Source organism: Micropterus dolomieu, linkage group LG05, assembly GCF_021292245.1.
Source record: "Micropterus dolomieu isolate WLL.071019.BEF.003 ecotype Adirondacks linkage group LG05, ASM2129224v1, whole genome shotgun sequence".
NCBI classification, from domain to species: domain Eukaryota; kingdom Metazoa; phylum Chordata; class Actinopteri; order Centrarchiformes; family Centrarchidae; genus Micropterus; species Micropterus dolomieu.
This window is the reverse complement of record NC_060154.1, coordinates 8,049,515-8,067,014: the sequence shown is the minus strand read 5'-3', so window position 1 is coordinate 8,067,014 and position 17,500 is coordinate 8,049,515. Positions and strand designations below refer to the sequence as shown.

Sequence of the window (17,500 nt, the reverse complement as noted above, 5' to 3'; positions counted from 1 at the left end):
TTCAAATCATGTGTCACAGAGCCCCAATGTATTATCAGTCTCTTTGTCAAATGTTTTTATTTTCAACAAACAAGTTTGACATTGAGACATTATTTCTCAATGTTTCTATGTACTGATTATATTTTTATATGTATTGATTATAATAATATTATATATGGCTGTTCCCTGGCTAAATACAATGCTAATGATAATACAATGTCATAGTAAAGACAAAGAGAGTATACCCCAGGGAAAGTTATTGCTGAAGCAGGGACTCTTTGGCTAGATTTAGTCTTTGTTTATTTTTTGTGTTAATGAAGATGAGACTGCAGTATATTTAAAAAAATCTTCACAGGGTCTCATTGAGAAAATCTCAGTTAAAGGAGACCTATTATATTTTCCCACTTTTTATGACTCATCTACAATGTTATAATGTTGGATGTTCATGTTAAACATGGCCAAAGTTACAGCATCACTGACTACGTTTACATGCTGTCAATATTCGGGTTATGTTCGGGTTAAGGTCACTATTCGGGTTTCTGAAACATTCGGGATAACCCGTTTACATGCGTGAGCAGAGAGAGTTACTCCTGTATACATGGAATTTGTAATCAATTGGCACTACCCCGATGTAAACGGCGACGCACGGTTAACGTCTGGACGTACGGACAACCTTAAGACGCAATATGCGTCATTTCCAATTTTTTCGGTCACCTTCTTGTAAATGTCAGTATCTCTGTACTTTCTACCGTCAACAAAAGACATTATATTCATGTTTTTGACAACATGAATTAAAAAATTGGTTTCCTCCTCGCTCCAGAAGTACGGTGCTGTGCTGCGTCTCACCATGTTTACCCCGTATACTGCACGCGGGTTTGGCGCATACAAGAAGTTCCTCTACTCAAAAGACCAAGATTCCTTGCGAATAGAACATGCGCAGAACACAAATCACTATGGGGATATGCCGATACACGTTTACATGACCAAAAATTCGGGTTAGAAAAGGGGTACCCCAGCTATAATATCCTGTTTTTTAAAATCCGGGATATGAGCATATTCGGGTTTTTGCCGGTGTTTACATGGCCGTTCGCGACCGGGTTATTGCTAATATCCCGGTTTTGAACGGGTTATTGGCTGCATGTAAACGCAGTCACTGTGAGCAAAATCCTCAGGTTTCCTCCCGTTCTGAACCTCCGTTTTGAACTGCTTTTTCTACCAATGGCTCCCTTCTACATAATACCGAGCCAGACAGAGCCAGTGTTCCATATATGGTCATGTGCTCCCATACTAACGCACTGCAGCTCAGTCTGCCTGTTCCGCCCAGCAACATCAACAGCCTGGTAACATGCTTCTGGTCTTGGCCAATCAGAGGACTTTGAGAGGGGGCGTTTAGAGGGGGGTTTAACAAGACAGGAGCATCTACAGCTTGTTCAGATAGAGGCTGAAATGAAGGCCTACATGAAGAATCAGTATAAGAAAAAAATATTTTTTTGAACTTTCAATAATAATAATAATAATCTTTATTTGTAGAGCACTTTTCAAAACCAAGTTACAAAGTACTTTAACAAGTATAAAGACAATAATACACAAAAACAATACATGATAAAAGCAAAAACACATTGAAAAGACTAAAATGCACATTTAAGATAAAATATAAAATAAGTCAAATAGAATAAAATAAAAGGGATAAAATAAAGTCAAATAAAATTGGAAAAGGCTCTCCTATAAAAGTATGTTTTAAGAAGGGACTTAAGAGTTCGCTGACTCAGCCAACCTGGGCCAGTATTTATCAAGCTTCTCAGAATTACTCATAAGAACACTGCTAAGAACTGACTAAGAGTAAAAAAATTCTTGGCTCAAATCTGTGCTTAAAAGTTAGTTATCAAGCATCATAGCCCCAATTTGAGTGAAGTGTAGGACAAAATCTTAAGTATCAGTGTTAGTGCTGATTTACGACACTTTGCTGTGCCGCAAACAGGATTTTGGATAAAGATGTCGCCAAGGACCAATCACTAAATAGATTTCCTTCTTTAAGAATATTCTCAGATAAATTCACATTGAATGGTGAAATTCCTAAGGGGAGTTTTTATATTCAACACACATTTAACAATAAAGAATTTTTAAGATAATACATTATGATATAGGCCTATACATTAATAAATGAAAGATAAAAAAAAGTTTATCTTTATATCAGCGCCATCAAATATCCTCCTGTATTGCTGGCAATATGAACTGTGTTTGCTTCTGTCAGATTACGGGGGGTATTGTTGGGAAGTCGATGAAACATGTGACAGTGTGTGGAGCTGTAAGTGCTAAAATTGTTTCCATAATTATTCGGCTTATTGATGGTTGTGACGGGCAAAAATCATTAGCATTGCTGCGTTTGTCCTGTGGCAAATAAACGAAGCGTCATCACCACCTTCAATTTAACAGAAAACGCATTACTGCATAAAGTCAGTGGTGAGATGACGTCCCTCACCAACTCACTGATAAAGTTTATGCTTGCGCGTTCCGACCCTGTCTTAGTAACTGCGCGTCGTCCGAATTCTTCCTCTCCTCTCCGCATGTCTGTCTCCACAGTGCCATCACAAGCCCTACTGGCAACTCCTAACCACTTGAGAGACCTCTCGAGCTGTCTTAAATAACTGGGAGAATAAGAGTGATTCTTAGCTTTGAGAAATTTGATACTTTACTTTTATTCTTAAGTTTAAAAGTAGGAGTAAATTTCATGAATTCTCAGCACTTAAGACTAAAATGGCACTTTGATAAGCTTGATAAATACCGGCCCTGATTTCCTGTGGCAGGCTGTTCCAAAGCCTCAGGGCCCTGACAGCAAACGCTTTGTCCCCTTCAGTTTTCAGTCGAGACTCTGGAACAGACCTCGGCCCGAGGATCTCAAGGTACGTGCTGGTGTGTATGGGACTAAAAGGTCAGAAATATAACAAGGCTAGAGGCCTCGAAGAGCTTTAAAAGTGATGAATAAAATTTTAAAGTCAATTCTAAAACATACTTGGAGCCAGTGTAATGAAGCTAAAATAGGAGTAATGTGGTCATATTTCTTCGTTCTGGTTAAAAGCCTGGCAGCTGAGTTCTGGACAGTCTGGAGTCGATCAGTAGATTTTTGGGTTAAACAAGTGAAAAGGCTGTTGCAATAATCCAGGCGTGATGAGATGAAGGCGTGTAAAATGGTCTCGGTGTCCTTAAAAGTTAAAATAGATCGACTTTTTGCTATATTTCTAAGTTGATAAAACATGCTTGAACAAGCTTTGTGGTGTGCTGCTCAAAATTTAAATGAAACCAAACACCAAGGTTCTTTGCAACAGGCTTAATGTGATTTACTAGGGAACCAGCAAATGACACTGTTTTGCCATCTGCTGGGACCCGATGACCAGGATTTCTGTTTTGTCTGAGTTCAGCTGGGGGAAATTATTTGACATCCATTTTTTAACTTCACAAAGGCAGTTGTTAAGTGAACTCTGCATTCCAGGGTCTGTGGATCTGACGGGCAAGTACATTTGTGTGTCATCAGCATAAATATGAAAAGAAATACCATGTTTATGGATAATATGTCCAAGGGGAAGCAGATACAAGGAAAACAAAATGGGTCCTAAGACCGACCCCTGAGGCACGCCATATTTAACTGGACAGAAAGAAGACACATAGTTGTTTACAGACACACAAATTCCTATTTGACAGGTAGGATGAAAACCATCGTAAGGCAGTACCAGAGATCCCCACCCAGTGCCTCAGTCTGTCTAACATGTTATCCATCATGCAAAGCTGCCATACAGGAGTCACAGAACTACAATATTGGACTGGAAAAGAATAATAATAGGTCTCCTTTAAAGGTTCAGTGTGTAAGATTTAGTGGCATCTAGTGGTGAGGGTTGCAAATTGTAACCAACTGTCCAGTCTACCACTGCCCCCTACCGTTTCAAAGAGCATATGACAGCTACGGTGGCTGACACAGCACAAAAGGTGTCTCTTCTGAGACAGCAGAGAATTGCCAGTCAAGAAATTAGGTTTCTTTAGGTACATTTATGAAGAAATTATCTTTACTTGAAAACAGACCCCTTTTTCCAGAAAAAACGCCTAAAATTACATACCCAAAATGAATCAGGAATAACTCCTCAACCATTTGGCCTAGATGCATAATTCTGGTCTCCTTTGAAAATTCAGAAGCTAAGGAATATGAATCCATTGTGTATTAATATATTTATTTTATTTTTACAGACTACATGGAGATGCAATAAAGAAAAAATCTGATATTTTTATCCTCGCCTGGTAAAAAAGCTATATTTTAATGCAATAAACCATCAAAACAATCCTGAGGAAGCTTTTAATGCAACTGAATATCTTCTAATACACCTAGAATGCAATTGTAACTGTAAATCTGATGAAAATAAACAAACAGTTATCATACAACATTTTCAAATGTACCCAGCGAATTTCCATATTTTGGCAATATTTATTGTTAAAATGCTGACTTTTATTGATAGATCTCTTTAAAACACTTTTTAAGTCCATATAACCTATTTCCAAATGACAAAATATTGAAATATGGATAAAAACAGGAGTATTCATCAACATTCCTGTCACCAAAAGCACTCCCATGCTTCACAGACCTGTAGATTGAGAACGGAACATCCCACATTGATGGGGGGGGGGGTATCAATCGACCCGGCTTGAGCAGACCTTTCATTTGAAACCCAATGTCTATATATATCCAACGGATCGGCAACAAAATGGCAAAAAACACCGTATGTTTTCAAGCGGCATGTTTCCTCTCTGCAGAAAAAGACGACAGCAGGCAGGCAGCTTGCAGGTATTGCGCAATAATCAAGATGGCGCTCGCTTAGACTCGGAGCAACATCGGCGGGTTTCGGAGTTAAAACGGCGAAGAAGAAAAAAAATCTCTATCAGCGCCCAGAGCACCATCGCCCCCGGTACCGGGGGCGTCTGTTTTCAACAGGATAATCACTTCCTCTTTAGTGGTTTTGCCTCCAAAATAAAAGTGTGAGAAGCTTGTTTATTGTAATGCTGTATTTGGAGTTGAACTGAGCTTTTACTTTGAAAAATTCTGAACGACATTAAAAGAGTCTGTAGCCTGCTTGACACACCTCTGAAAGAGCCGTCAGAGAACGTGATTCCCCTAAATGTTCTCTGCACGGAGATACTAGGGAATTGAAAAGGCGTCCGTAGGTTGATGGATGTGGATCAAACACTGATTACCGGTTATGTAGATATAAAGTGCTCATTCTAAGGTAATAAAAACATATCGGGTTATTGTGTAAGGTAAGTATTTTGATAACATTATGCATTCTCTTCCTAGTCTACACTTATACTGGAGCCCTGATTGGATAGTACAGGAGGGACTCATTCAGGAGATAAGAGCACTAAATAGCACTACGATCCAGTTCCTGAGGTATTGAAGACATTTACATTCCCATATTCTTAACAATTACGTAAAATACACTGTATTGGGCTGACACTGAGAGGCACTTCTACGGTCCAATGCAGGATTATGGTATTTGAGGAGACGAAAGTGGTAACTACAGACTGAGATTAGAGAAATTTCTAAAATAATTAAAATTTTATATTTACATCAGCCAGACTCGAAACTAATACAATATAGGGCTGTTCTTGTGTGGCATGTTCATTTATTCAAAATTTTAATGAGCCACAGAATTGAAGTTTTTCTCCATACCTCCTTATCAACCAGGTTGTGAACAGCTGCTTAACACATATCTGTCTCCTTGGTGTGATTTTCAATTTAATTTGGCCCTAAAGAGCAATATTTTGTAACATGCAGTTTATCTCGTGTGTTTAACACTGTGACTGTTAGCACTGAGGATACGTCTCTGTTGGCAAAGCTTTAACAAAAAGCGGATAAGCTATACTGCCTTCATCTGCAATCCAAACTAACTCATATTGAACAATGGTATTATTTTTAAAATGCTGTGCTAGTCATTGAAGCCTTGCTTACTTGCACTGTAACTAACCCTTACAAGAAGCTCTGGCCCAGTAATGGAGCGTTGTCCGTGAGCATACACACACCCAAATGTGTTGAAGGGAAGTCAAAAAAAAGAGAGACACGTGTTGCAATCGGCACATGTTTACACGTGGCTTTTCTATGAACATCGTCACACATATCATTTTTCAGTAATTTGTGTTAGTGTTAAGCAACTGCATTACGTTATTTGTATATATTTCTTATATGTCTTATGTGTGTGTTGATGGTAAAGCCTGGTTTCCGAAGCCCATATCTCTGGAGTTAAGAGCTGACAAAATGAAAGGTATGCAGAGGAGCAGCCTGTTCTGTACTGCACCAAGCCTGGGTTCTTTGATCCTTCTATCCCTCCAACTAGACTGCCCCCCACCATCACCCCCTGGCTTAGTAACATACAGACAACAAGACACGTAAACACACATGCTACACACTCTGGCACTGGCCAGGTTTGATTGACAGGTGCTGTGATGTACAGACTGCGTTTGAACTTGACTCATTTAGAGTCCCATAAGGCCAAAGTCATTACCATTCTCCTTCAACTCTGTTTGCATAGAAGGGGTGGGCAGGACGCTCAGCAAAATGTGTGTCAGATAAAAAATACATTTGCAGCAGCTTTGAATTCCACATCAAAAAACATATGAGAACGAGAGAGAGGGAGAGGGAGAGCAGGGAGGAGGGCTTCGATTCTGATCAGAAATCTTAATGAGGGGGAAAAAAATCTGTTTTGCAAAAAGCCTGGACTCACCAGATACAAGCACAAACAACAATACAATCTTGAGTTGATTCACGGAATATGAAGAGTAATTGTACAAATCCAACCTCTTATACATGAATGTTCTAAACTGAATACATGGTGCTTTAAATAATTCTTCCATTGAATATGCATATTAATAATGTATTGCTTGATTACCATACGTCCCAAAAGGGATTGTTCTCTATGCTGTAATTAGAAATTATCCTGAGGACAATTCAGTAGACAGCTCCATTAATGGGACTGGTGTGTCCTTGTAGAATGATTCAAAATACAATTTATTGGGGTTTCTTTTTTTGCTTTTCATCCACAATGAAACTGAAATATATACAATGCGTCAGTTCTGAAAAACCATGGGGCGTATTGTAAGATGGAACAAAAACAGTTTTTTCAATTTTGGAAATACAAATCTTCAGTAAGACACTGGAGAAAAGGCATGGAGCCTTATACCACAGAGTGAAACAAGCAGCCAGCTCTAAATAAGGCAACACCTGCCGTGTTCAGCAGTTACTAGCCATCCACTGTTTATAAAATCCATTATATTAAGCTGTACCCTGCTGCAGAAACCATATATATCCACAGAGGAGGCAATCATACGCCATTCCAAAAGCCCGGTGAATACATTTACCTTGAAGAGGCTCACTGTTGTGCGAGCTCCAACGTCAAGAGTAATACCCTTTCTAATGTGTTTGCTGTCCCTCAGTGAATTGCAGCGGTAGAGTATGTAACATGCTAGCTGGAAAATGGAGTGCGCTTTAAAAAAGCTCTATCCAAACAGATCTGACTGTGATATCAATATGCAGAGTGGATTTTGGAGTTGTGTTTGGTGTCCAGCAGCTCTTTCACAAGAAGGGAGACGAGGGGAAACACTGGTGGATTTTGATCTTGTGCTGTTCCATTGCACTGACTGCATTAAAATGAGAGACTTCACCTACTTCCACGGTGCACGGAGAAGGGAAAAGTCTGAAGAGGTCAAAAATCCAGCAACACTGAATCGTCAAAACCCACACAATCTGAAACACTGCAGCCACTAACTATATGACTCAATAAAAAGAAATAAAAAAAATCGCACCAAGCTTTTTAAAAAAAATTCTTTATTGTAGACGTTTTTCAACCTGCAAAGCACGCTCTTTCAGATTGGGCCCTAAGACATGAGCTCACAAGCTTCTTCACAAGTCTTGCTACTGCATGCATTTTATTGAGATATTGGATAATGACTTCAATTTTTTGATATAAGTCATAATGGGTATCAAGTACTGGAAACAGACCAGTAGGCCAGACCCAAAGACCTCCTCAATGCTTAATCTGTCTTTGAATATTAATGTAGGAAACCAAAAAGAGAAGGATTGGAAGGCTGGAAGGAGGAATAAAAGATGTCTGTGAAGGTTCTCAGTCATCCATCATAGTTATCCAACGAAGGTTGAGGTCTCTTGGATGAGGGACGAAACGTCTTCTAGTTTCTTTAACCTATCTTATCTTATCTTTTAAAGTCCATTCGCCCTTGACCTCAACCTTCGTTGGATAAGGAGGAATAAATAAATTGAAGCAGGGAAGGAAGGGAAAAGTTTAAGGCAAGGACCACAGGAGGGAAGAGTGAGGAAGAGGTTAACATTAACAGAGGCATGTGGAGAGAGAGGGGAAAAAAAGTTCTGACAGTGGCCCAACATTTACACCTGTTAAGGTCACTTAAACAAACCCCCTTCCAACCTGCCTGACATTTTGCCATCTCCCTCTCCAATGTGCAAACAGAGGTATCATCATTGTGCTGACTGAGTAACCAGAAGATCAGCTTGATATGAAGCTCTAATTCTGCATAGCTGCTCACTGGTGCCACATATACTCTTGATCTGGACTATAAATCTTCCATTGCCTCAGATAGTGATAGTTCTTCTTAGGAAACAGGAGCTTGGTATTAGCACTATGGTGTCTTTAATATTTATGTTTAATTTATGAGTTAAGGTATTGGACATTCTGCAATATTATCCCTCATATGATATTGATACATATTGTATAGCAATCCTGTGATCACTGGTGTGGAGTTACGCATTTGGTGTACTGTTCAGCAATGCAGATCCGTGAAAAAAATTCTGGTGACATTGTCTTGTTGTGATACAGCAACTCAAATACGTATAATACATTTGATTGAGAAACCTGCAATTTATACATTAAATATGACCTATTATATCCGTTTTGTGATTAGAGTTAGAGCCTTTATTACACCATGCACACCCTAGTTGTCTCAAAGATATACTGTACTTTCTGACAGCTCTTTTTAGTTCAAAAAGAATCTGCATAGAATCTAGATATAAATCTGCAAGATATAAGGCAAACAAAACACTTGTCATAGATTGGACAAGTATGGGATTCCTAGGGCTGTCACGATAACCCCAAAATTGAAATACCGTGCTATTGGTCAAGCCTACCGCGGAGGCAAGCACTGCAGCAACCACAATGTTGATACTTTACACTTTAGTGCATGTTAAATTAATAAATTTGTGCTTCAAAAGTTTCGCAACCGTAACGAGCTCTGTAATGGTTCATGGACAATTCGCCATGGGCTGTACGTGGCCTGAGTTCAAACTTGGAAGCTGTAAATGTTGCCATGTTTTGTATTGTTTGATTCTTTATTTTAAAGGTTAGCTAACCTTGCGTTAGCATATTGCGCGGCTAATGTGGCAAGCAAGTTCGGCGATGTTGGACTACCGTTGTAAGGTTGTACAGTGAGGTGAGATCCACACTCTTACCATGCTATATGGCATCAAAGTATTTCATTGATGGAAAATGCGATAATACTGCATACCGCGCTGTTGAGCCCCAACATATTACCACTGGGGAAATTACTTCACCGCAACAGCCCTAGGGATTCCAACTACTTTTCCTATTAAAAGAAAATCCTTCCCAAACACAGAAGTTGCATATCTTCTGAATATGGTATTAGAAAGTCAAATCCTGATTCATGAAGACGGATTAATATCTGTCACAGAGGATGCAAAAGGTATGTCTTGATGCAGCAGCCGATGTAGAAATGGCACAGACTTTAGGTCAAACAGCACGATGAGGGTAGTTTTGAGTAAAATATCTCCACAACAACTGGATCGATTGCCATGAAATTTGAAACAAACATCTAGAGACACCTTGCCATGTTTTGTTTCCCTCTATCTCTACCTTTCTTTTCTTCTTTGGTGAGACAGTGTTTGTTTACATTGTAAAAGAACTCTTCAGAATCGTATAAATAGCATTTTCCTTACACAGTCCATTTACAACTTTATAACATCTGTTCTTGAAGTACTGGTGAAATGAGACTGTTAAGTACCATCTGGGCTGCTCCCATGCACACTTCTCACTTTTACAGCTGCATAGCAATGGAACTGTTCAAATGAACACTTGGAGATTGCACGTTTAAAATATAAACATACAAGTGCACACCAACTCGATGAGTCACATACATTTGCTATTTTCAGGTACGGCCTGTTGTTGAGACCGAGCAGTGATTAAAGCATACCACTGGGCGCTAAGCACTGCCCTCGGTGGCCTCCCTGTGAAATGGCTAACAGACATGGACACCCTGTGAACCACCTGATCCGCCTCTAAACTGGCTGACCTGACGGAGACCCCGTGAAGCAGCTGATGCCTGAGACTAATGACGGAGACTCTGAAGTGGACTACAGAGAATTGAAGTCCTGTTCCAATTCTGGCATAAACCCTATGGTTGGCATCTTATCTACAAGACCAGTAGGGTGCCCATTTGGTCAATTTTCTTTTAAAGTTGTACTGTAGCTATACTGTACTTGAACTATTTGCTAATAATGTTTGAATATGTCTCATTAGTAGGAGTGCAGAGTATAGCTGATATCGCCGATTTATCAGCCCCCCCGGTTTATTAATCATTTTAAGAACAGCGATTTTGTTTATGCATTAAAAAATTACAGTTATTACTAGAGCTGCAACGATTAATCAAATAATCCATTAGTTGTCGACTATTAATGTAATTGCCAAATATTTGGATAATGGATTAATCTTTTTTTTTTTTTTTTTTTTTAAATAATTTGATTCCAGCTTCTTAAATGTGAATATGTTCTCGTTTCTTTACTCTGGACAAAACATAACATTTGAGGACATCATCCTGGTATATGGGAAACACTGATCGATATTTTTCGCCATTTATAACCCAAACAACTAATTGATTAAATTGAGAAAATACTCAACAGATTCATCGACAATGAAAATAACGATTAGTTGCAGCCCTAGTTCCTATCAGTTTATAGTAGGACAGCAGGAATATATGGAAGCCTAACCTAACATACGAGGTGTTGTTCAGCTAGCTTTCCTGATGCAGAGTGCTCAGAAGAGAGAGAGCTAAATTATTCATATACTGCTCCTTAAAAGTATCTCATGATCCAATATAAACCCAAAAATATTAAAGCAAGAGAGCTCCGTGCCTTTTTCTTCCCCTGAGGAAGATCCTTTGAAGTACAGGGATCTGTCAGACTCTGCTTCAGTTTGGTATGTCCACCCACCAACACCCCCACCACCTCTGTGACACCCCCTGCATAATTCCATCCTTCCTACCCAGATCTTATATAATCATTTTCTCAGCGATTTCTGCTTCAAACTGTCTCTCAAAACTGCAAATCCATAGTTTTACACCCAGGTTTAGGGTACACATGTCGGGACATAAATACAACATGGCTGCGTATGAACAACTGTTGAATGTATGTACAGTATGTCAAGCATGATTCGGCTACAGGTGGCCGGTTGCCCTAAGCCAGGCAGCCTCGTCTCTACATGGCTGAAGAAAAGACAGGTGACCTTGCAGCCTGTGAAGTCTGCAGTGCGAAAACTTCAGAGAGCAAAAACTACATCAGCCGATAAAGGGAAGGAAGATAGAAATGCAGAGCAAGAGAAAGAGATGGGATGAGGGGTGGGGACAGCTGCTGCTCTGTAGATTAGAACTGAAAGCAGCTCTCTCTCTCTCTCTCTCTCTCTCTCTCTCTCTGAACTGTGTTTATTCCTGCTGGAGTTGGTGATTGGCGGAATCCTCTCTATCCTTTAGGCGGGTGCAATTTTAAACTGTCAGTAGCGGACTGAAATTTGACATATTTAGTCTCACACCCAGTTTCATAAAAATATAAATTTTGGCATGTGGGCAGCCTTTTCATAAACTCCTGTGGTTTATTTAGGTCCTCAAACTATATGTATACAATGAAGATATACTGAAATTGATTGTTGTATAATTTTGTTACTAATATCACTAGCATATGTGTGTGTTGACATAAATGCCACAATGAAATTAAACAGTGGTGACTGCAATGATGTTGGCACAGCGGTTAAATCTCCAAGCTTTCGAATAATATCATTATCCATGAAAAACCAATATTTCGCTGCCTTCCTGGGCACCAAGTACCATAAAACTTTTAATGTTAAGGTACACTACAGCAAAGCAACAACTGGCACAACTTCTGACTGCTTGAATAGATTCTGCAAGAAGGGTAGAGTTTAACACTGCCAAATATCAGAGTGTGCCAGTACTGCTGAAGGCTGGAAATTATGTGATGTAATCCAAAGATGATCAAAACATGTTGAAACAAGGGAGAGATGGGTATGCGTGCGTGCGTGCGTGCGTGCGGTTGAAGCATAAAGCAATGTATAGAGAGCTGTATGCAGGTGCTAACAGTGGGAGGTGGGTTTACAGACTGAGAATGAACCTCCTGCAGAGATTTTTGTGAGAGTGTTATGAAAGAGTATTATGAGACAAAGAAAGAGAGAACAATGTGTATGTGCACGTATGCGTGATAAAGAGAAGTTACTTACTCCATCATTGATGCAGGTATGGAACAGCAATCCTGTATCGCAGTGAGTGGGGAGGTGAGGTGAGCGGTGTATGAGGCCTCCACCACCTGTTTGTTCCTGTTCACCACATCCAGGTAGCGGTTAAACTTTTCACGAATCTTTTTGGCCAACTGCTCAAGAAAAACACAAAAAAAATGTATAAGACTTAAAGTAAAACACAAAAACTTCCAACTCATTACAGGTATCTCATCAAGAATCTACATATGCACGGAGGCACGCAAGTGAACACACACACACACACACACACACACACACACACACACACACACACACGTATATCAATACCACTAAGCCTGTTCAAACACTACTCATTTGGTATTGACACCTAATAAAATTAGTACTTACATGGTGGGTTTTGTTAACTGTGGTTGCAAGTCGTTGCACATTAATAGCACATGTTATGACCTCAGTGTGTTTTTGGGGCTAAATATTGTCGAAAAGAGTGGACCAATTAAAGTAGTTCTTTAAAATGATGGGCTATTGTTATAAACATTATGCAGAAGTCTTTCTTTAAGTTTGACCTTTATGATTTTGCTTTATTGGTAATTTTGAAATAAAACTTTTTCATACGACCAGTATGTCAACAAAACTCTAAAAACTTAAATTGTTAAATATATTGTATCAAAGTGAAAAACTGCATTAGCCTCAGTCGCTTATTTAAAGACACAGACATACAAACAAACTGTTTATCACAATGATAAAATTATTTAACTGTGTATTTAACTGTACTTTAGCAGGTCAGAGGAGTTTACTTTCAAGCATGTCCACTGATTTCTTCCCTCCCCCTTCTGTTTATTAATTAGAGAGCGCTACAAGCACATTAATACAGCTGAATAAAGAAACTGACCTAGACCAGCTCCTCTATTATGACACAAACACCTTTTTCTGTATTTCATCTTCACTGTATCTCATTTGCTGCTTCCATTATTTTTTTCATAAATCTTTTTTCTATTTGCTGCTTCCTTCTCTAGTGCATCTCCTTCCCTCTATCTTTTTGCTGCTTTGTTCTCAAACAAGCTCCCTTTCACCGTTACATCTGCCTTCTTTTCTGTCTTTAAGCTTTAATAGATATAGCTTACTTCTAAATTTAGCCTTTTCCGGAAACAAAGAGGTGATGGATATTAAATAAACACCAGTATTGCACAGTGGTTTAGAGACAGCACGCATTGCTGTCTCTATCCTCAGGAATTTCCCAGAAATGTAACACTGCAAACCTCAAACCAAACACCTTCATTTTATCCAGGAATAAATCTACAAGTGTGACTATAGACTTTAATATAGACAGGCTTTCAGGTAAACTGTGGGACTGACAAATTTTCACACACAGTAAGTCATTTCTGAATGTCCAATCAATGCATACACAAGTACACAAAGATACACAATTTAATAATCACAAACTACAATGAGCAATATCAAAGATGCCCAGAACTCAGGCTGAACTAAGTATACAATCCATCACTGTTAAAAGCAAAGCCAAATGATGGATGAGAACAAAAAACATTTTTCATTTCAACACAGTAAGCCTTCATCATTTAATAATAAAATCCACACTAAAAATACAACAACACACGGCCAAAATTAAGTGAAAGCTCAAAGCTGAGACCAGAGGCATTGTTGTTATTTGTAGAAAAGAAGAAGTGCGTCAAACAGTTTCTAGGTTATAACATTCTAGCTTTTACATGAATGCACCTGGTTCTACCACTTGCTTTCTTGTGTAGTGTATTCATGTATATTTCATTTTGTGAATGCCTTGCACAATTCACTTTATAAATACACTATGGTCCTAAATAAAAGAGAAAAATCAGATGCAAGATCCATCCAACTGTCACTGAGTTTGTGAATTTTGTTGTACTTTACCTTTAAATACATGAAAACCAGGAAGCAGAAAAAGGTGTTTCTAAACAAAGGTAAAATAGCTAATTCAGTCAGTGTTTACTGGGGCCCTTTAATGCAGGCCCCTGGACATGCATGAATTATACTTTGCCTTTCTTCTTTTGAAGGACATGGTTTTGGATGAGCACACATCTCAAAATGGGGGTTCAGCTCCTTAGAGGAAACTAATAACCAGCTCTGCAGTAGCCTCCTGGGGAGCTCTTCACAACAGGTTCCTGTTCTTTCTTTCTTTTGCCAAAATGCCTTGGATGTTAGGAGGAATAATTGTGAGGAATTCACATCCACTAAATCTGAAACATCACATGCATGTCATTTGTTACAGATTATCCCCTTAATGTGAAAGCGGTCACATGATCCACTGGTTTACTCAAGATCTGTTTGAGAGCTAATTACTAGTTAGAATTGATTACTTTTGGATTACCTTGTCATCTGAAAACTGTGAAATATTTAGGAACTGTGAATCATGTGGTGAGCATAGAGTTTGGATGTTTTGAAGCACATTTGTGCATTATTTGATGATAACCATAAAAAAAAAAACTGACTAAGGTAAACTGATTTTTTTATAGAACACAATGAATGCATAACACAGCCTGACTATGTACAAGACATCCAACTAGTGTTTTTCGGCAGAGGGATATACAGCAGGACCACCAGAGCACCTCATCGAAGTATATATTCTGCAAACAGCAGTTGGTTTCAGTTGAACCGTCTGTTGCTAGTAGCAACCACTCCAGCCACAGGTCCATACCACTTTAACTGACATTGTTACATCCACCATTTTGTTAGATTTGTGTCCAAGCAAATACTGACAAGCATCTTTTATCTTCTCCCTAAATACCCTTGTTGGAACATTATCTGTAGGTACTCTTTTTATTACAGCTGTTTTGTAGTTATTGATTTGCTAATCTATTTTTTCTGCAATCAGTTACTGCTTACCTAGCTAGCCATTATAGTAGCTAGCTGATGGGCAAACTGTTACACTATTACGCTTTTTATTTTTACTAGATTAACTATTTTTAGGAAACTTCCTATGGGGACTTATGTTGATCTTTATTGATAATACTTTGTTTCTTCCTGGCATGGAGGACAATGCATCTCATTTGACAGCCTATACTTTTTTTTTTTTACTGCTCATTTGTTACTGTACTAAATCAATCCAACCATCACGCAGTCTTCACACAGAGACTGGCCAAGTAGGCTCTCTTCTTTTAATAATGCTAGCAAACGTTGTTTTTCATGAAATTATCTTATTTGTTCAGGTCACAGTGGCCTTTAGTTAGCAATATTTTTTGGGGTGTATACTAACAATTTTTTGTTTGAACTTTGAAAAATATACTAAGTTGTGTAGGCTAATCCAAAAGTGTAACATACTCTATTATGTGAACTAGCAGAATCATAACCACTCAACTGAATTTGATTGAAAGCTGATGTATTCAGAGAGTTGCATCAATGTGTCTGAATACATGTGTAAATCAAGTAAAACTTTTCATCTCAAGGTATTATGTGTGCATTCAAAAAATTGTAAAATGGCAGTGGTCTGAATAGTTTCCAAAGCCATTGTACCTTCTCAGCCTTGTTGAATACTGAAAAAAAGGCTCATTTCCACAGTAACTGGACCCCCTTTGTTCACATCCCATAATTACTGGTGCCTGCAAAGGGCTGCGATTCAAACCAGGAACAGGGAAATGTACTGCGACCCACTGACCGCTTGTACACCTAATCAGCCACCCCTATTCCTATTAGAGGTTTAACAGGGGCCTGAGGCACAGCCCACAATTACACCTACTCCACCACAAGAAACACACACACACACACACACACACACACACACACACACACACACAGCAAAACACATGTCCACTCTCACACACGGACATAAAGTTAAACACAAATGCCACACTCCCCCACACACAGTACGGTCCATGCATGGCAGCATGGCAATTATCTGCAGTGGACTTTGTATTAAAAGGGGAAAATGGGCCAGTGTTCAGCTGAGGAGTATTTCCATAGCTGAGGGAGAGAGAGGAAGAAGGAGAAAGTAAGACTCGACTTTTAACAATGTGACTAAAGAGAAACCAGAAACTTTGAGCGGTGCAAGTTAAAGCTTCGGTTACAGTCTGCCACAGTGCAGCCAAAGCAAACCTGCAGATTAACCACACTCTCAAAAACACTGGGCTCCTCTCTCCACTCTCCGACAAGCTTTTAGGGTTTGCAGCACCCAGTGGGGCAGGTTATGACGCAGTACTGGAGTGAGTGGAACTGGTGCACCTGAAATCTTGTGTTGGAGTTTTGAGGTTTGCCAGCCAACCTTCGACCACTGTCACTGACAGTAGTGTGTATGGCAAGACGAAGACTTACTTGGAGTGCAGGGAAGAGGTTAGTATAGGGATGTGTATGAGAACAGGTACACTAGTCGAGTTTTGCAGTACGAAAAAACTGAGCACACACAAGTAGAAATGTCTTGTTTCTCCTTGAATGTACTGATTTTGTAATCGCATTAGTGCATTTTCACTGCTATGAGAAGCCGACATGTTGCTTCCAATGATCATTAAAAAGGTTTACTTACTTTACTGATGGTGATAAAACTATTCAGCATGATCTGTGAAATGTAATGTCATGACATGTCTTCTAATATGAAAATGAAAAAACCTCCTGCTTACAGATCTTTAATGTATTAAAAAGGTGTATTTAAAATGCTACAGCATAATGAAACCAATATGAGATTTTAGAGAAATTTAACAGTTTGGAAAAGTTGTATTTCCAGACACTGCCATTTTATGGAATGAACAAAAAACATTTACTATATATATATATACATATATACACACACACACACACACACACACACACATATATATAAATAATTAAAATTATAGGCAATTAGCAAGACACCCGCAATAAAGGAGTGGTTCTGCAGGTGGTGACCACAGACCACTTCTCAGTTCCTATGCTTCCTGGCTGATGTTTTGGTCACTTTTGAATGCTGGTGGTGCTTTCACTCTAGTGGTAGCATGAGA

General features: G+C 39.0%; 1 protein-coding gene and 1 long non-coding RNA gene across 4 annotated transcripts in view; one reads left to right on the top strand and one right to left on the bottom strand.

Moving 5' to 3' along the window:
- cachd1 (cache domain containing 1) overlaps positions 1 to 17,500 on the bottom strand; it is a 101,332-nt gene that overhangs the window by 43,386 nt on the left and 40,446 nt on the right. For both annotated transcript variants that reach the window (XM_046049801.1, XM_046049802.1), the window contains exon 3: positions 12,552 to 12,700. In XM_046049801.1, coding sequence (XP_045905757.1) covers positions 12,552 to 12,700 — 149 coding nt within the window. The remainder of the gene's footprint in view (positions 1 to 12,551; positions 12,701 to 17,500) is intronic.
- Positions 15,234 to 17,500, top strand: part of LOC123971146 — a 5,156-nt gene continuing 2,889 nt past the window's right edge. Inside the window, exons 1-2 of one of the 2 annotated variants that reach the window (XR_006825139.1) lie at positions 15,234 to 15,340; positions 16,683 to 16,859. This is a non-coding gene — a long non-coding RNA (uncharacterized LOC123971146). The remainder of the gene's footprint in view (positions 15,341 to 16,682; positions 16,860 to 17,500) is intronic. The other variant, XR_006825140.1, reaches the window with a different exon arrangement.